The sequence below is a fragment of the Myodes glareolus genome, chromosome 5 (genome assembly GCF_982192425.1).
Source record: "Myodes glareolus chromosome 5, mMyoGla1.1, whole genome shotgun sequence".
Taxonomy (NCBI): Eukaryota; Metazoa; Chordata; class Mammalia; order Rodentia; family Cricetidae; genus Myodes; species Myodes glareolus.
The window spans coordinates 114,039,228-114,055,342 of NC_142030.1; the positions used below are offsets into that span (position 1 = coordinate 114,039,228).

The 16,115-nt window shown below is 46.2% G+C and overlaps 1 protein-coding gene across 1 annotated transcript in view; it reads right to left on the reverse strand.

Moving 5' to 3' along the window:
• Nucleotides 1-212: 212 nt before the first annotated feature.
• Bcl2 (BCL2 apoptosis regulator) overlaps nucleotides 213-16,115 on the reverse strand; it is a 173,863-nt gene continuing 157,960 nt past the window's right edge. Inside the window, exon 2 of the mRNA XM_048443862.3 lies at nucleotides 213-5,447. Coding sequence (XP_048299819.1) covers nucleotides 5,313-5,447 — 135 coding nt within the window. The 3' untranslated portion in view covers nucleotides 213-5,312. The remainder of the gene's footprint in view (nucleotides 5,448-16,115) is intronic.

The window sequence follows — 16,115 nt, forward strand, 5'->3', positions numbered from 1 at the left end:
GGTGATTAGCAACCAAAAACAAAAGAGCATTCTTTCTAAGGTGATTTTGCTGGTAAGACAATCCCTCAGCCTTGTCCCCAAAGACTTCATTAGAATGTGTTCACGATGGTCCTAGTGGCTTCTTAAGAAGGACTTCCAAAGTCTTCTTCAGTAATGATGAACGACAGGCACAGTCACGTTAGCACGTTATAAATAGCTCCAGAGACAACGGGTGCTGCACGCTGTTCTTTATTTTTCTTCAGACAGATAAGGGGAGTTAATGGCAATGTAACGTTTTCCAACAACACAAACAAAGTGCCATTATATTTAATGGTAGCCAACTGGAGACTTACTTTACCTTAACTATGCAAAGTACACTCAGTTAATTTCTTGTATGTACAGTACAGGTTAAAAGTATCAACCTTAAAAGCAGCCCATGGATAAAAGTAAGAAAATCTTGATAACAAAGCTTTCAATACAAAAACACTTATTTGTACATTTACTTTACTTAAAATAACCCCAATATAACTGAAGCCAAAGCAAAGCTTGGTTGAAAACTTAAGAAGATATTATAATAAACAACCCCTCTCTCCAAAGGAAAGTGTCTCCTAAAAGAAACTGAATCTTCCATCAATCCTTCAGATGTTATCTTGGAGGGAAGAATTTAATGAAATGAGCCAGCTGGAGGGCCCACTGCAGGCTTCCCAAGTGGGTAGGTGCAGGCATTGCTGCATAGCCACATAGACCGCACATGAACACACCCAGGATTTCTGATAAGCTGGCTTTTCCATCTTTCATGACTGATTTTTTTTTCTCTTGTACTGAACTCGGAGAACGAAACACTGGCTTCAGGTTGTTTTTCTTGGCTATCCATGATGAAGTGTTAATGTACCATTCACCTTCCACCTGTTTTGGTTTTTTTGTGTTCTTTTTTTTTGTGCCTGGTGAGATGCACACTGAACAAGTGTCTATAAATGGAGGATTGAATGAGTCCCTGGGTGAGGTTAAGGGACAGACAGGTACAATCATTTTCTCAATTCAGTCTTGCGATATTTTACTTAATTCAATATTACCTAATTTTTTTCCTTATTGTATATAATAAACATTGAGAAACAGATGTCCCTACCAACTGGAAAGCTGTTGTTTAAATATCCCATTGGTTAAAATATCAAACTTACTGTTTAAACATTCATTAGCTATCTCCAACTTGAAACATATGTTATTGCATGGCCATATTAAGTCAGACTTTGAACTATGTCCGTGTCTCTGGAATCTACCACACAGCTAAATGTACCACACAGCTTTAAAATGATCCCTACTTCTTGCAAAAAGCCTTTAGAGGAACATAACATTGGCCCCTGTAAAAGTCCCTCGTTCCCCATAGTTCTGGTTTTGCAGAAGACCATCACACCCTGGTCCAAGCAGGGAAATGTTCTACTCATATAAGAATTTTCCCTCCCTCCTACCTCATAACAAATGTCCTTTGTCCCTTTAATAATAATGACATAGGAAAATCCCTGAAAGATTCAAATTGGGCAACAATACAGATCTGATTAGAGCCATCATGAGTCTGACAATGTAGAATTGTATTTCTTAAGAAGCGTATAACCATATTTGTCTGGGCTGCAATAGACACCACAGAGTAAGATCAGACTAGAACCTCAGCGGCTCCCTAATTTCCTTTGACTGGCTTATATTTCAACCTTTTCCTGTTGTTTTTTTTTCCTGATAGAGTAGGTGTGCATTTCTAACCAGAAGTGATAAGAAGTATAAAGACACCCACTACCTTCAGAGCATAGCTAGAGCTGGAATTCCCATTTATGAGTTGCGTTAGTCTAGGTTTGATTACAAATATGGGCTACTCACAACCCCATCCATTCTATTCAGTCTGGAGGCTGCATGTGTGGCATTGTCTCCATTATCTACATTTACTTCTGATTATTTTAATCCTTCTGGGTTTATATGTATTTCCCAAACCCAGATATCCCCTCCCAAACACACAGCAAGGCTCTTAGATGTAATAAATAAGTATTTGTCAGAGGAGAAGAGAGTATGTGTGAGTGAAGGCCACACCCAAATCTGCAGAGACAAGCGAGCTGGGCAGGATGGAGGGTTTTAGTTGAACTACATGAAAATGCTTCCTCAACTGTGGCTATCATGGAAATCTCAAGCCTGCACACACGTTTAGGCCTTGAAAATTCATCGGGGATGAACGTCTGCATTTCCCATCTCTCTTTCAGAGTGCCTGGGTGGGGCTCCTAGAGCCGTGGGAGGTGTCAGGACGCTCTTCTCAGAGCCTTCTCTGAGCCTCTCAGCCCAGGCTGGGGAGTGTTTGTTCTACGTCTTCTTGGCTCTGACGTCGACGAGATTCCAAATCTTACAGAGAAGCTGAGATTCGGTGTGAAACACTGAAACCCTTCTTAATAAGAAATGAATGGGGATGACTCTCTGTTGCCTTATTGCAAAATAATTGATACTATTTTTAAAAAAGGAGGAAGAAAAAGACAAGTCAAGGTTTCTATGTACACTCTTTTCTTCTAACACATTTTTAACATGAAAAATGCACCATCAACTGCTCTTAGAGCAAAAGCAGCCACAATACTGTGGCTGGGGTCACAACACGAGGGTCCAGGGACTGGGTGAATTTGCCATTCAAATCAGAAAACAAAATCCCACACCTGAAGGAATCCTATGACCTTTTTCTTTCTTTCAATATGTGTGTGTGTGTGTGTGTGTCTTTGCATACATATACATTTTTCCCCCAAATACTCTGCAAATCCCAGTTTGAACAATATCAACAAAACCAAAAGAGAAACAGGTTTTATATTAAAAATGTCTGTGTTCTTCATCACTACTTCTAAAGCAGCTGAAGGAGCCCACCACTTGGCGTGTACTGTAAGCTGACTCCATGACAAAGCTCTTGGCAGGATAGCAGCACAGGTTCGTCATCCCACGGTCATCATGTGGAGAATGTAAACCTTTCATAGGATAATATTTTGCTTAAAAATGAAAATAACTTGAAAAGTTCTGACCATCTTGTTCTCCCAGACCTCCTGGGGAGGTTTGCTTTCCTGCCTCAAAGTGATGCTATGTACCTCTGCATTTCAGGGAGACAGGCCCAGGGGAAGGGAGAGGATTCCTGATGCCTCTGTGTTGGAGCAGGTCACACAGAGCACCTCTCTGAAGGCCCAACTGCCATCGCCAGGTTTAGCTCTTTGCTTTCTTTCCCATCTGGCTTTCCAACTGAATGAACCTTGTGGGTTTAAGCAAACATGCATGTAATCCTAGGTAACTTGAGTTGGATGCTGAATCACCCAGGGATGAGTAAACCCTGAAGAAACAAGGCCAAATGAACAAGTTATATCCATCATAATAAGTATGGAGGGGGAGCAGCTGAGGGGACCATGAAACCCAGGCTCTCTCAGGCCCCTCGTGTCTCCTAGGCTTAGCCTACATTCTCAGAAATGCTTTTGAAGAATCAAGAGACAAATATCTCAAGTGGAAAAATTATCATTTTTGTTTGTCTTGCTAACAAAAATTCTAGAGGTCACGACTAAATACAATTTAAACAATGCTGAGATGCATCTATTCTTCTGAAAGCAGCTTCTGAAATATCAACCACAGCAATAAACACTGTATGAAGTACATTCTAAAGTTAATACAGATGAATGATACAGAGAGCGGTAATGCCACAAAGTCACTCCACAAACGTCTCCATGCTAATCCTAAACTTGGGAGAAAACATGTTTCCCCTTTCATTAGCTGGAGATTTTACTTCTTCTTTCTCTATAATTTCCCAACTTTTTTTTTTTTTTGCCCCAGGATGTACAGATAATCTTCACATTCCATACATACCTGAAACTTCTTTTTTCTCCCTCTGTCAGGTTTTCAAATAAAACCAAACTACAATGACACATAATGTTTTACATGTAACTCCATAGACATAGGCCATTGCATCCTTAGGCCTCACTGCAGGGCTTCCTTTAGGATCGATGGCCTCCCCACAGTATTTCAGAATCTTTCCTTAGACAGGACAGAACAGGCTAGCAGGTACCTGTGGCTGCCCGAAGGACCACAGGCTTCTTTTCTGGTGTGGTGTTGTCTCTGCCCTCAGTACACCCTCTGGCAGGAGAGGCATGGCGCCTGCCTTCTCTCTACCTTGGCAAATGTCTTAGGAAGAGTCGTGGATCTCACGCTCCAGATGAAGCAGGGCCCATAGTGAGTCTCACTATTGCTCTTTCTTACTGTGCAATTCTGAGCTCTTCCGGCTTCCAGACATTCACAGCCAAACTGCTCTGCTCCAGCACCGGAGCGGAGGCTGAGGAGGCCAAGGCTCAGTCAGGTCAAGGCCTCACCGGGCCGGGGAGTAGGTTCTGCAGGTGCTGGTCTCCTAAGAGCAGGCACTTGTGGCCGCCTGACGTTCTGGGTGACCCCATTCTTCCTGATGCTGAAGAAGTCACCACATGTCCACTTCCTCGAATCTAGAAGCTTCTGTTTCCTACTCAGAGTGAGTATAGGAGAATGGGTGGGTGTATCCAAAATATATGAACATCTACAATCAGGGCTTAAGGTACTGGATGATATCGTATAAACTGCTAAAATGCTTCTCGGCACAATTGGTAGCTAAAAAAATAATTTCCTATGGTTTAAGGGAATTCTCCCATCTCTGTCCTTCAATGGGGACGTCTCAGTAGGTGCCAAGTCCATCTGAAGTCCCCAGTCTTTGTCCTCTGACTGGGTAGGTACCATGTGAGTCATACACAAAATCTGCTCTCCAGCCCAAGGAAGACCAGACTTCCTTGTAGGCAACTAACCCCTACGGTATCCTAGCCCCCAGGGCCAGTTTATACAGATCACATGGAGGCCTTCTCTCCAGCTTCCAGCAGTCAGATTACAGGCTTCCCCAGTAGTCAGGGTCTTGGGCCATTTGTTCTTTAGATGACCAGTCCGGCCAAAATGAAAAACAGATTGGTGTCCACAGGCACAGGCCAGCAGGTGGAGCCACAAAGTGGTGCTCGGCAATTCCTGGTAGGGTTTCCAAAGCTTGAAGTTTCAATGGAACTGTCTTAAATAAATAAATCTTTTTTCTAAATAATGTAAAAAATAAATGATATTTCCCTTTGGCAGTAAATAGCTGATTCGACCATTTGCCTGAATGTGTGTGTGTGTGTGTGTGTGTGTGTGTGTGTGTGTGTGTGTGTGTGTGTATGTATTCAGCTTTAAGGAAAAAAAAGATCCCAACTTTGTTTCATGGTACATCGTTGATAATGCATGTTGTTTCTACTGCTTTTGTGAACCTTTTGCATATTTGTTTGGGGGCAGGTCTGTGGACCTCACTTGTGGCCCAGGTAGGCACCCAGAGTGATACAGGCCCCCACCAGGGCCAGGCTGAGCAGGGTCTTCAGAGACAGCCAGGAGAAATCAAACAGCGGCCGCACGCTGGGACCATACAGCTCCACAAAGGCGTCCTGCAGCAGGGGAGAGAAAAGGACAAAGAAAGCTTTAGCCACCAAGAGAGCTAGAAGGCCTTCCCACCAGCAGGGCAGGAACAGAACTGTGTGCCCCAGCACACCAGGCAACCTCCAAGTCAGAGGGGAATGCAAAACTACTCTTGGGAGGAGGGATGGCTTGGAAAACGGCTCCCTCAGTGAAGAGGTGTTCCCTGGATGCCTGTTTACATGCCGGGTGCTCTGAGACTCCGAGAGTGTAAGATGTAATGCAGATTAGACGCTCTTGAGCTCTTGTGAAACATGGCTCACCCCAAGTGTCTATCACAGAGGGCAATGGATAAGGAAGTGTTCGGGATAAGCAAGTCAGTAAAGACATTGGAAAAAAATCGACACTTTTGTAATTTTTTTTTTGTTACCATGGGCATTCATATAAAGGATAAAGCACAGTACAGGCCACGTCTCCCACACAGTTTACCGTCTTACTGTATCCTGGGCACTGTTCTAGATGCCAACGTGCGCCATTTTATCTCTCCTTCACACTAGCCTTAGGAAGTCGTTTTAGCTCTTCCTGCTCGAAGGTGAAAATCTTGCCTGCCTCCTGTAACAGGCTGTCTGTCACAGGACAACTGTGAGGGATGAGAAGGGCTTGGCAGAGCTGCCAAGACTACAGACTGCAGCCAGAACTACACAGTCAACCTAGCTCACTTCTACAGATTTGCTTTGGAAAATCTTCCTGAGGGAGCGGTAGGATAAGGCTCCAGGCCTTGTAGATGTTACAGAATGTGTGCGGTAAATGGTAGAGCCAGGACTGGAACCCAGATCCAAGCCAATGCCCGTCGCTCTGCCCTCCCCGGCATGGGTTCTGGATGTGTGCCATCACCTCTAGCTTTGCACACAGTGCCAGAGGTGAGAAGCAGTTCTTGATGACGGGGCAGCAAGTGCTTTACCAGCCGGGCCACTTCCTCAGTTCTCGCATTGTTTTGAATCTGACCTACTTTACCCATATACACTATGAATCTCCTTCTCTATGTATCCAGCTCTGAGCATCCTGAAGTAGTCTTCAAGGGCAGGCTAAGGTCGTGATGAGGGAACTGCTCACATTGTTAAATTCATACTTACATAGAAGCTTCTCATGAGTGTATGGTATCCTGTATCATACTTTATAAAAAGATTTTTAGTCTTTCAAACTTTAGGAATTATAAGCAATATTATGGTATACTTTTGTACACAGGTGTTTAGACATTCATTTTAAAGATAATAAGTTCCTAGAACTCTATTGATAATGCATCAAAGTTGTCACCAATAATCATGACAAGTTTGTGCTGAACTGTTTTTGCCACCTCATAGTGGCCTTTTGACCAATGGCTATTAAAGCTGGCTGTGGTTTAGGGCAGAGGTTCATAAGAAGGACCATCTTGTCCTCCAGGGGACAGTTAGTGATGTCTGAAACTATTTGGTCCTCTTCATTTGTGGCAAAGAAGCTATTGGCAGATGTCAAGGATGCCAACATCCCATGGACAGCCTTTACTCACTCAGAAGAACAACTCAGAGCCACATACTAATGGCACCGACGCTGGGAAGTTCTAGTGTACAGGATGCTCAGACCAAGGACTACAGAAGAACAGCCCCAGGCGAACATCAATGGTGCCAGCCACATTAACAGGCCCCAAGCAAATGCTGGGCATCTCTAGGGTGGCGAGATTAATTTTTGCCAGGAGGGGGCGCAAATGGTTTCCTTTGGTTATTCGCTGTTGAGTTTTAGAAAAGAGCAAAGGGAGCAAAGGAAGTATGTACACAGGTCTCTCGTCACAGCTCAGCTCCTACCCGATGACTCACAGCCTTCCCTGTGCACGAGGAGGTAGCGCTGACCGGTGGAGGAAGAAAGACAGCTGCCACACTCAGTGGTCCGCTCCCATCTGTGTCCTAGCCCTACGTCTGTGAGCCCTAACGCCTGGCCAGAGACATCCTAGCTCTTCAAGGCCTCTTTCCTGGGCTGTTTGTTAACTCAGTTTTCTACTGAGAAGGCCAGGCTGCTCCTTGAATTCCATCGGTTTTCTGTGGCAAAATCTAAAACAAATCAAACAATTGGTTTATGTGACCTTCCTGGTCATGCACACGGCCATCCTGGGAAAGTGACACTTCCCTTGGGCCCCTCCCTTTCCGGATCTGGGTAAGTCCTTCATGCCTCGATCTCTTCTCGCCAACAGCCACAGGCAGGGCATCCCAAGGGCCACAGCCTTCTGAGGGTGAGGTGAGCTAAATTAGTCCATCCTGGCCCAAAGAGTGGAGGCGGGCTTTGAAGAGCTAAGGTCTAGGATGGCCTCTGAATGTGCAGAAGATCTAGGTGACTCCCCCAGCCCCGAAAAATCTGTCAGTTCCTGGCCTTAAGCAACCCCACACTGTATTCACGTCACCCACAGCCACACCGTTGATGGCTATGAAGACGGACATGTCACTTCAGTATACCTGTCAGTAACAACAGTGTGTCCTGGTGTCCGCCCTCCATGCTGGCCACTGGTGACTCTGTAGCAGCTCCACCTGCCCATGCTCTCCTGTGGCTATGCCTACCTGCTCTTGCATGGAAGCTGCTGTACCACTCCCCAAGGGACCATCCTCAGCTCTCAAGATGGAAGTGACAGCAGCAATGTCTCCTTGTCCCCTATAGATTACTAACTAGTTCATCAGATTGCAGGACAGGGAGGGCGGTGAATCATTTAATTCCTGCAGATTGGCAAGGCCCCTAATCCCCGCCCTCTGTAGTTCAAGCATGCAAGGTGACCCTGTAGGCTCAGGAGAGGCATTTTTAGAGAGACTCTTGCTTTCTTGAGCATCCCGACTGGGGAGATTTCTGAAGTCTATTTAAACAGCCTGTCATTATTTGTTTAAGTTTGAAAACCATTTTTAAACTACATATTTTTTTTCATTTTATGTATTAAAAAAAACAAAGGTGTTGGACAGATGGTTCAGTGGTTGGCCTTATGCTGCTTTTGCAGAGGACCCAAGTTCCATTCCCAACACTCAGATTGGGTAACTTACAACTGACTGCAAAGCCAGTTCTAGGGGGGCGATGCCTTTGACCTCTGTGGGGACCTGTACTCATGTGCACATCCCCACCCCAAAATACACATAACGTAAAATAAAATAAATAGTTTTTTTTAAGAAAAAAAAAAAGAAGAAGAAGAAGTAGAAAAGAAAACCCAGTCTTTGAATGTGACTCTGGCTACATCCCTGCCAACAGGTCCAGTGTCAAGAGTGGCAAAGTTTCCTGCACTACACCTGTAGAAATTAGGGATGCTCACAGGCCCAGGAAGGTCTTTGTCCTCTGATGGTCCCCATCTCCGCCAAGGGTGGAAAGGCCAAATCTGGTTCTGTGCAAATTTCAGACTCAGAGGCCTTCGGCTGCATCCACCCAGGGTGAGCCCCAGGGCAGAGGGTCCCGCTCAGGGTAGGCCTGCACAGAACACACAGACCTACGAGTGTCCACATCGCTCTACACTGCACAATGGGTGGATCTCAGCCTCTCCAGATCTCCACTCTCAGTCTCTCTCACCCACCCTTCAAAGGCTCTCTCCTCCACTGAGTCGTCTAAGAAACAGCATTTAGGCTAAGAGAAAATACGCTTGGAAAACTCAAATTGGGATGGTTGGCAAAATGTACATTACTTAAATAAAATCAAGAGCCAAAAGTGGCTGAGCTGGCTGTGACCCCCAGCAAGGGTAAAGAGACCCCTGGAACCTGGGAATGCTTATCAAAGGGCTTAAAATGCTACCTTTTCCTTAATGTTTGCATTTATAGCTATTAGCTTGAGAAATAAACAAAACCCACAACTTGTGTTTAACAGAACGACCCCTGAATAATTGAAATGCCTGAAAATAAGATCAGCACATCCACATACGGGTCCACAAAATGGAAACACACTTTGAACCATGCTAGGATACCGTAACAGTCACCTACACACGTCTGTGCTTACACATGAAAACACATATGTTCATGCACACATGTGCTTTCCCCACCGTGGTTCTACAGCATCCCACACTGTGCCTCAGCTGAGCATCCAGGTATTGCCCAGGAATGCTCCAAAAATCAGGCCACTGACAAAACACTCAGTTCACAGCTTCCAAGTCACTTGGGAATTCTCCACCCGTTGTCAAACCTGTCTTTGCCATGACTGCCCCAGCAGCCACCACTTTTCCCATGTGCACCGCTTCTCCTCCAGTAGCTAGTGACACCCCTTTCTGAGTAAATTGGGACCAATGAGCACAAAGTACAAGAGCTTGTTTGGGGGTCACTAATCTTTACCCTTGAACCTGATTCTACTGTCTTCTATGGCTTCTGGAATCTTCCTCCACCAACTATTCCCACTCTTGACCCTTTCTTCTGCCTCTTTTCCTTAGTGTGTAAAACATGTCGGTTCTTCTCACACTTCTGTGCCAATGCATGATCCACATGATCCAAGCTGCCTACCCCTTTCTTTGGTTGTCTTCTCACCTTAATCTCCCAATATCTTACTTACTCCTCTCTTTCGCTTCTGAGACCACCTCACAGCAGTCACACCTGCTGTGTGGTAACTACAGCATGCCAGGCAGGCAGCATTGCATAAAGGCCTTTGGCCATTGCAAGTCATCCATGCTCCACACTCTTTGGGCTCCTCTGGCTTCCTGGAGAATTTCTGTGTTGTACCCTTCATGGGCACCTCCTCCTCTGATGGTCCACATATGTGCTTGATGCACCTGGCTTTTGTGTGGATCATTGTCTCTCTCTTCGTCAGTCTCCTTCCTTGTCCCCATCTTAAATACCACCCTTGTGATGAAGTCTCTAAAGCTATTATATTCATTTCTATTCTCATTAAAACTGCAAGATCCATATTCCAGCTGCTTTCTTGTGTGTGTTGTACGTGTATGTTCATGTAGGGTGTGCATGTATGCATGTGAATGCACACACACATACTTGTTTGTTATGTGTATATGTTCTCATGGGGTGTATATGTATGCATTCAGGTGCACACACATGTGAAAGACAGAAGCTAACATTGGGCGTCTTCTTCAGTTGCTTTCTGCTTTATTTTTTGAGATGCTGAACCTAAAGCCCAACAATTTGGTGAGCTGGATGGCTGTGAGCTCAAGGAGGTCTCCAGTCTCTGTTTCCCTGGTCCTGGGATTACAGGTGCCTGAAGGCATCCTAGGCGTTATGTGGGTGCTAGAGATTTAGTTTAGAGCCTCCTGCTGTGCAGCACACACTTTGCAAACTGAGCCATTTCTAACCCTCCAATACATTCTAACGTATCCTGTAGGAATTACGGAAAACCCACCTGGTGTGAAGGCACCTCTGCTCAGCCTGCCCTTCTGCCTGCCCTCACAGGGCAAGTGACACTATATTGTGGGTAGAATTGGAAGAATTGTACTGTTAGGTTGGGTCCCCTCACAAACAAACCCAAAGACAGACTGAGTGCAAGCTATCTCCCTGGGAGCTTGGTGTAGGAGGGTCTTCTTTCTATGTGTTGTTTTCACTGGTTGAATAAAGAAAACTGCCTTGACCTTTTGATAGGGCAGCCCTTAGGTGGGTGGAGTAGACAGAACAGAATGCTGGGAAGAAGGCAGTGTGGCAGATGCCATGCTTCTCCTGCCCAAGATGGACACTGGACAGACTCATGCCAGTAAGCCACAGTCAAGTGGCAATACACATTAATGGAGATGGGTTAAACAAATATGTAAGAGTTAGCCAATAAGAGGTTAGAACTAATGGGCCAGGAAGTAATTTAATTAATACAATTTCCATGTGGTTATTTCAGGGGCTAAGCTAGCCGGGTAGTGGGAGGCAGTCCGCCGCTCTTCTTACTACAGAGCTGACCCCAAGACACTGTAGCTGAGGACTGGAGGTGGGGGAAGGAAAAGTGGCCAAGATAGAATTGCCTCACCCAACAAGAAAGGCTCCATCCTTTTGGAGATTAACCCTGATGGAGAAACCTATGAGCCATTGTGGAACAGTGAGCTGGGAAATTTCAACAAAAACTCCTGGTATGCAGAGCCTGAAGTTGTGCCTACACAGATACCAGTACCACAGTGCTTCAGTTGTGTGCACGGGTGAAGGGGACATTAGAGCAGAAACATGGGTTTCATGTAGCCTGGAGCTGGAGGTGAAGCTAGCTAACTCTGCAGAGGGAAAGTAGGAAGGTCAGGAGGACGGTATCCACAGCACAGATGCCCACCCACACAGGTCTGTCTCTATTGCCACATCTCACAATATCTATATGGTTTCCCATCCATGCTCTCTTCCTTCAGTCTTGTGCCCTGCCGTTAAATATTTCCTATTGTGGACAGAATGATCCATCTAGTTACAAACCTGTCACCTCCATGCCTAGCCTCTAAGATCAGATTCTTCAAGTCCAATGCTTCCAGGCTCTGGCCCAGCCTGGTTCTCCATTTCTTCGGCTCTCCATTGAACTCTTGCTCATACACAGACCTGAAAGGCTGTCTTCTACAGACAGCTTTCCTAAACACTAAGTTAAATAAGTCCCTTGTCACCTATGGCACGGATATCATCTGTTTCCGTGTTTGTCTCACCCAACCATTAGCACCTGGAGCTGGAGGTCCATATTTTTTTCTCTCTGGATCACTGGAGCAGGGTCTGTCACCTACTAGCCATTAGACAAATACACATGGAAGTGAAGAAATTGATTTCTTTCATTATATAGCACGATTTCCAAACATAATCTAATGGACATTTTTAAGAGAAGGGATGCTTGAAGACCAAATAAAAGACCAAAGAAAACTCGTGGTTCTTTGCAGCAGCCTGCAGTTCCTTCCCACAGACTCTGATGCTCCGTCCTATCCCAAGGATGCAGCACATCACCTACAGGGGGCCTTGCAGGTCAGCTTCCACGCTGCTCTCACCTTCACCCCTGTGAACCTTGATAAGGGGGGTACTCTGGGCAGCCTCTGACCGCTTCCCCTCTGGGGGAGACCTGTAGTGTTGTACCCACACTGGAAAGGCACACTTATAAAATACTCTCTAGAAGTAAGGGCACAACCGTTCAGGACATTGAAGCTGGCTGTATTAGTGTCTGTTACATAAAACAAGGAAGACGACCAAGGACAAGGGCTATTTCTGGACATTCAGGAAGACATAAAAATGCTAGGTGGTCCTAAATTGTAGATGCTTCTAAGGGGACAGGAGATTCACTCCTAGCATCATGTATTTGCTGATATTAAACCACTAGGCCAAGAGGATGCCAGTGAGAGAAGGCAGTAAAGGCGAACGGAGGCAAGAGCACAAGTCATCGGCGGAGTCCGGAAGCTCTCTGCATAGATGAGGAAGCCGTGATTGTCTTGACACCAGACTTGGCTCTGAGCAAAAGCAGAAGCACGCACTCACGAGGAAGCGAGGGCTGTTTCTACCTGAGTGAAGCAGCTGGTAAGGAAGTGACTCCATTTCCTCCTTATCATTTGGCTAGGCAGGATTTCCTCTGTAGTCACGTTGTGCTGAATGGGCCCTGAGGGTCCCCTCTGCAGCGAAGGCCAGCTTTGTCAGAGGCATGCTGGCCTCTGTTCCCTGTGCCTCCTGAGCCTCCCCTATCCTCCCCAAATAATGAGTTCAGATTTGAGGGAAAAGGACATGGGAAAAGAGCCTATGAACATCTAGCTGAAGGCCATACAACTGCCCGACCTCGGGGAGGTAGAGGGAACCCCTGGTGAGGTTCATCACTCTGTCAATGCGGGTCAGTCTTGGAGAGGCTCTGGGCCCAAAGGGCAGGACTCTTTGAGGCAAAGGCCAAAGACATACATGCAATGAAACCTAATCTAAGCATCATTTGGTTGTAACTAGAAACCTGCTGGATAAATGACAACCCTAGTACAACAAAAATAAAACTTGTTGGACTGCAGCGGGTTGGGCTAGGGAAGTTTGGGGTATATTTTGTTATGAAAATGTAGCTAAGATGCAAATGAGGTGGTAGGTCTCAGGAGCTAAAGATGGTGTGAGATGAGAAACCTGAAGGCTGCTTCATTTTGTGAGTAGAACAGTTTGAAAGTAATTTCCAAAGGTACATTTGTAAATGCCCTAGAGATTATGTAGCCAGAAGGACGGCCAAAGGGTAATCAGCCATATCCAGCTGCTACAGGAGACCCACACCCTGAGATGGCCAAAGCCCAGGTAGGAACTTGGAGGGCTCCTTGGCCCACTCGCCACCTGACCTGCGGGTGAGAGATTGTGAGCTGGAAACAAGCACATTCAAGCCCTCAGCGCACACCAGCTATGCAAATCCTGCAAGGAGGGCTGCCTAGCCACCTATGGCTCAGGCCCCTCCTGCACGGGGAGTTGTGGTCAGTCCCATACTTCAAAAAGAATGCATGGGAATGGGTACTGGTCAGCAGCTATGCCCTTCCATCCACCAGGTTTATAAACAGAGACCGGAGGCTTGAGCAGCAACACCAGTCCTGGCACCTCAGCTTCAGTTTGCTTGTCCGTTCAGTCACCAAACATCACTTTGTGGACCTGTCTCTGTCCTATAATTTATTAATAATACTCGGAAAACAGCCAGGAGCTTTAGTGGGCATGAGTTTTCTCAGTTCATTGAAAGCATTTTGTGAAAGCAGGCCTACTGACCCTGCAGTGTACTGGCCGGCAGAGGACACACTTACTCTGGGACACTCCTCTATAGTTTGCCTGCAGACACTCAGCAGGAGGCACTGGCGGCCATAGTTTTCTTGTTCGTGTGCTAGTACCTGGTTACAGAGGACGGATTTATTGTGAGTCCTGATTTGAGGATGCTGTCCGAGATGATGGAGAAGACATGGTGAAGTGTGCAGCTGCTTGATAACATCCCCACACACTAGGAAGCAGAGAGACAGGGCGGGGAGTGGGGCTGGGTCCACCCCCAGGCACCCAATCCTCTTAAAGGCTCTACAACCTCCCCAAACAGCGCCACCTGCTGGGGACCATGTGTGCAAATGGGTGAGTTTGTGGGGGCTGTTTTATGCTTAGCCCAGAGCAGCGTTTTCCTTGGGAGCTTCACCACTGTCCTCAGCAACCTGCCGACAAGGCTCTGGCCTTGGAAGAGTTCTTCCACTTTTCTTTCTGGGTTCCACTTTCTCCCTCTGGCCAGAGCCCTTCCTGCTACTCAGTCATTTCTGACTTTGGATTTATGGTGTTTTTTTTTTTGGAGGGGGGAAGAATATCAAAATATGATATTATATATATATATATGATATTATATTAGTTAAGAAAATATGTTGTGTAAAAGTCTTATTACAACCAGGTAATAAAAAGATAGCCAGACTTAAAAATAGGCCAAGAATTTGAATGGACATTTTGCTAAATGATCCTAATGTGACCAATAAGTCGATGAAAATAAACTGAAGATTACTGGCTATTAGTAAAATGCAACTGAAACTCTAAGGAGCTGGCACTTCAGACCCACTGAGGCGATTGTACCAAGTGTTGGTAAGGGCGCAGAGTACTGGCACCTTCCACGGCGGCAGAGGGATGCTAAGGGGTCCAGGCACAATGCTTCTTTGAAGGGGAAAGTGCAACTACTGCGTGTGACAGCAGTTTAAGTTCTAGGATATAAGCAGCATAGTTGAAAGCGTATGCTCACATAAGAACTGACGCATGACTATTCACACCAGCGCTCCTTACAACAGCCACAGCAGAGACAACCTGACTTCCTGCTGACAGATAAACAGACAGAATGCGGCATGCCCATACAATGGAGTGGTATTCATCCACGGGAGGGGTGAGGTGCTGATGGGTGCTACAGACTGGGTGAACCCTGAAATAAAACTAAATGAAAAAAGCCTGGCATAAAAAAGCAATAGCTGTTTTTCTTACTACTCACCAACGGGAGGATTAACAATTTTATATCATAGGGAATTGGACAGAAATATCTGATTCTGTCTCAACAGGGCTGTGTGGACTGGGAAGGTGAGAACCCCCTTTTTACAAATGTTTCCCCCACTGTTATCCTTTAAAAGCAAGCAGCAGTAGGATGGTCCAGATGTTTTCTGGGTGAGGACTGAGGCCAGCCGAGCATCCCACACAGGGAGGTGAGAAGCTCACATACCTGCAGGTCTTTCATTCTTTTCTCTGCAAACTGGGCATGGGCTGTTATGGTCTTGTTCTCTGTTTCTCCTGCATCCTTGGGGATATGCCTTGGGATGTGCTGGTGCATGCCAGAATACATGTTAGCATAGCTGTTGCAGATGGCGACCTCCGGGTTCCTCTAAGAGTGGCCCATCCCAGCTGTATCCTGCAGGCCTCAGAACTCCCAGGGCGCTCTGCTGGGCCTCTGCTCTGTGACCCTCCTCTCTCCAGCGTAGGAGAAGTGCCTTGGCACTGGCTTCTCTCTGTGCCTCCAGTTGCTCTGCCTTCAGAAGCATAAGGCAGTGATTTGTCCCAGAAGCCCTTCCCCAGGCTCCCCGTACCGTGTTTCTACCTAGCACCTAGCATACCACTGTTTTATTGCCTAGGTTGGTCTCAAGCCTGGTTTGAATGATTCTCCCAACTAAGTACTCAGTGCCCGGCTTTCATGCCAATTTTAAATAGTTTCAAGAAGCCGGTGTGCCTCGGATTGGGAGAAGAGTGTGAAGCTCAGTTTGTCCTGGGTGCCAGATGGGATTCTTCATGCTTCCCATGCAGCTTAGCATTTAGATAGACGCACCACTGTCGTTCTTGGGATCTGGGGCCACTGTG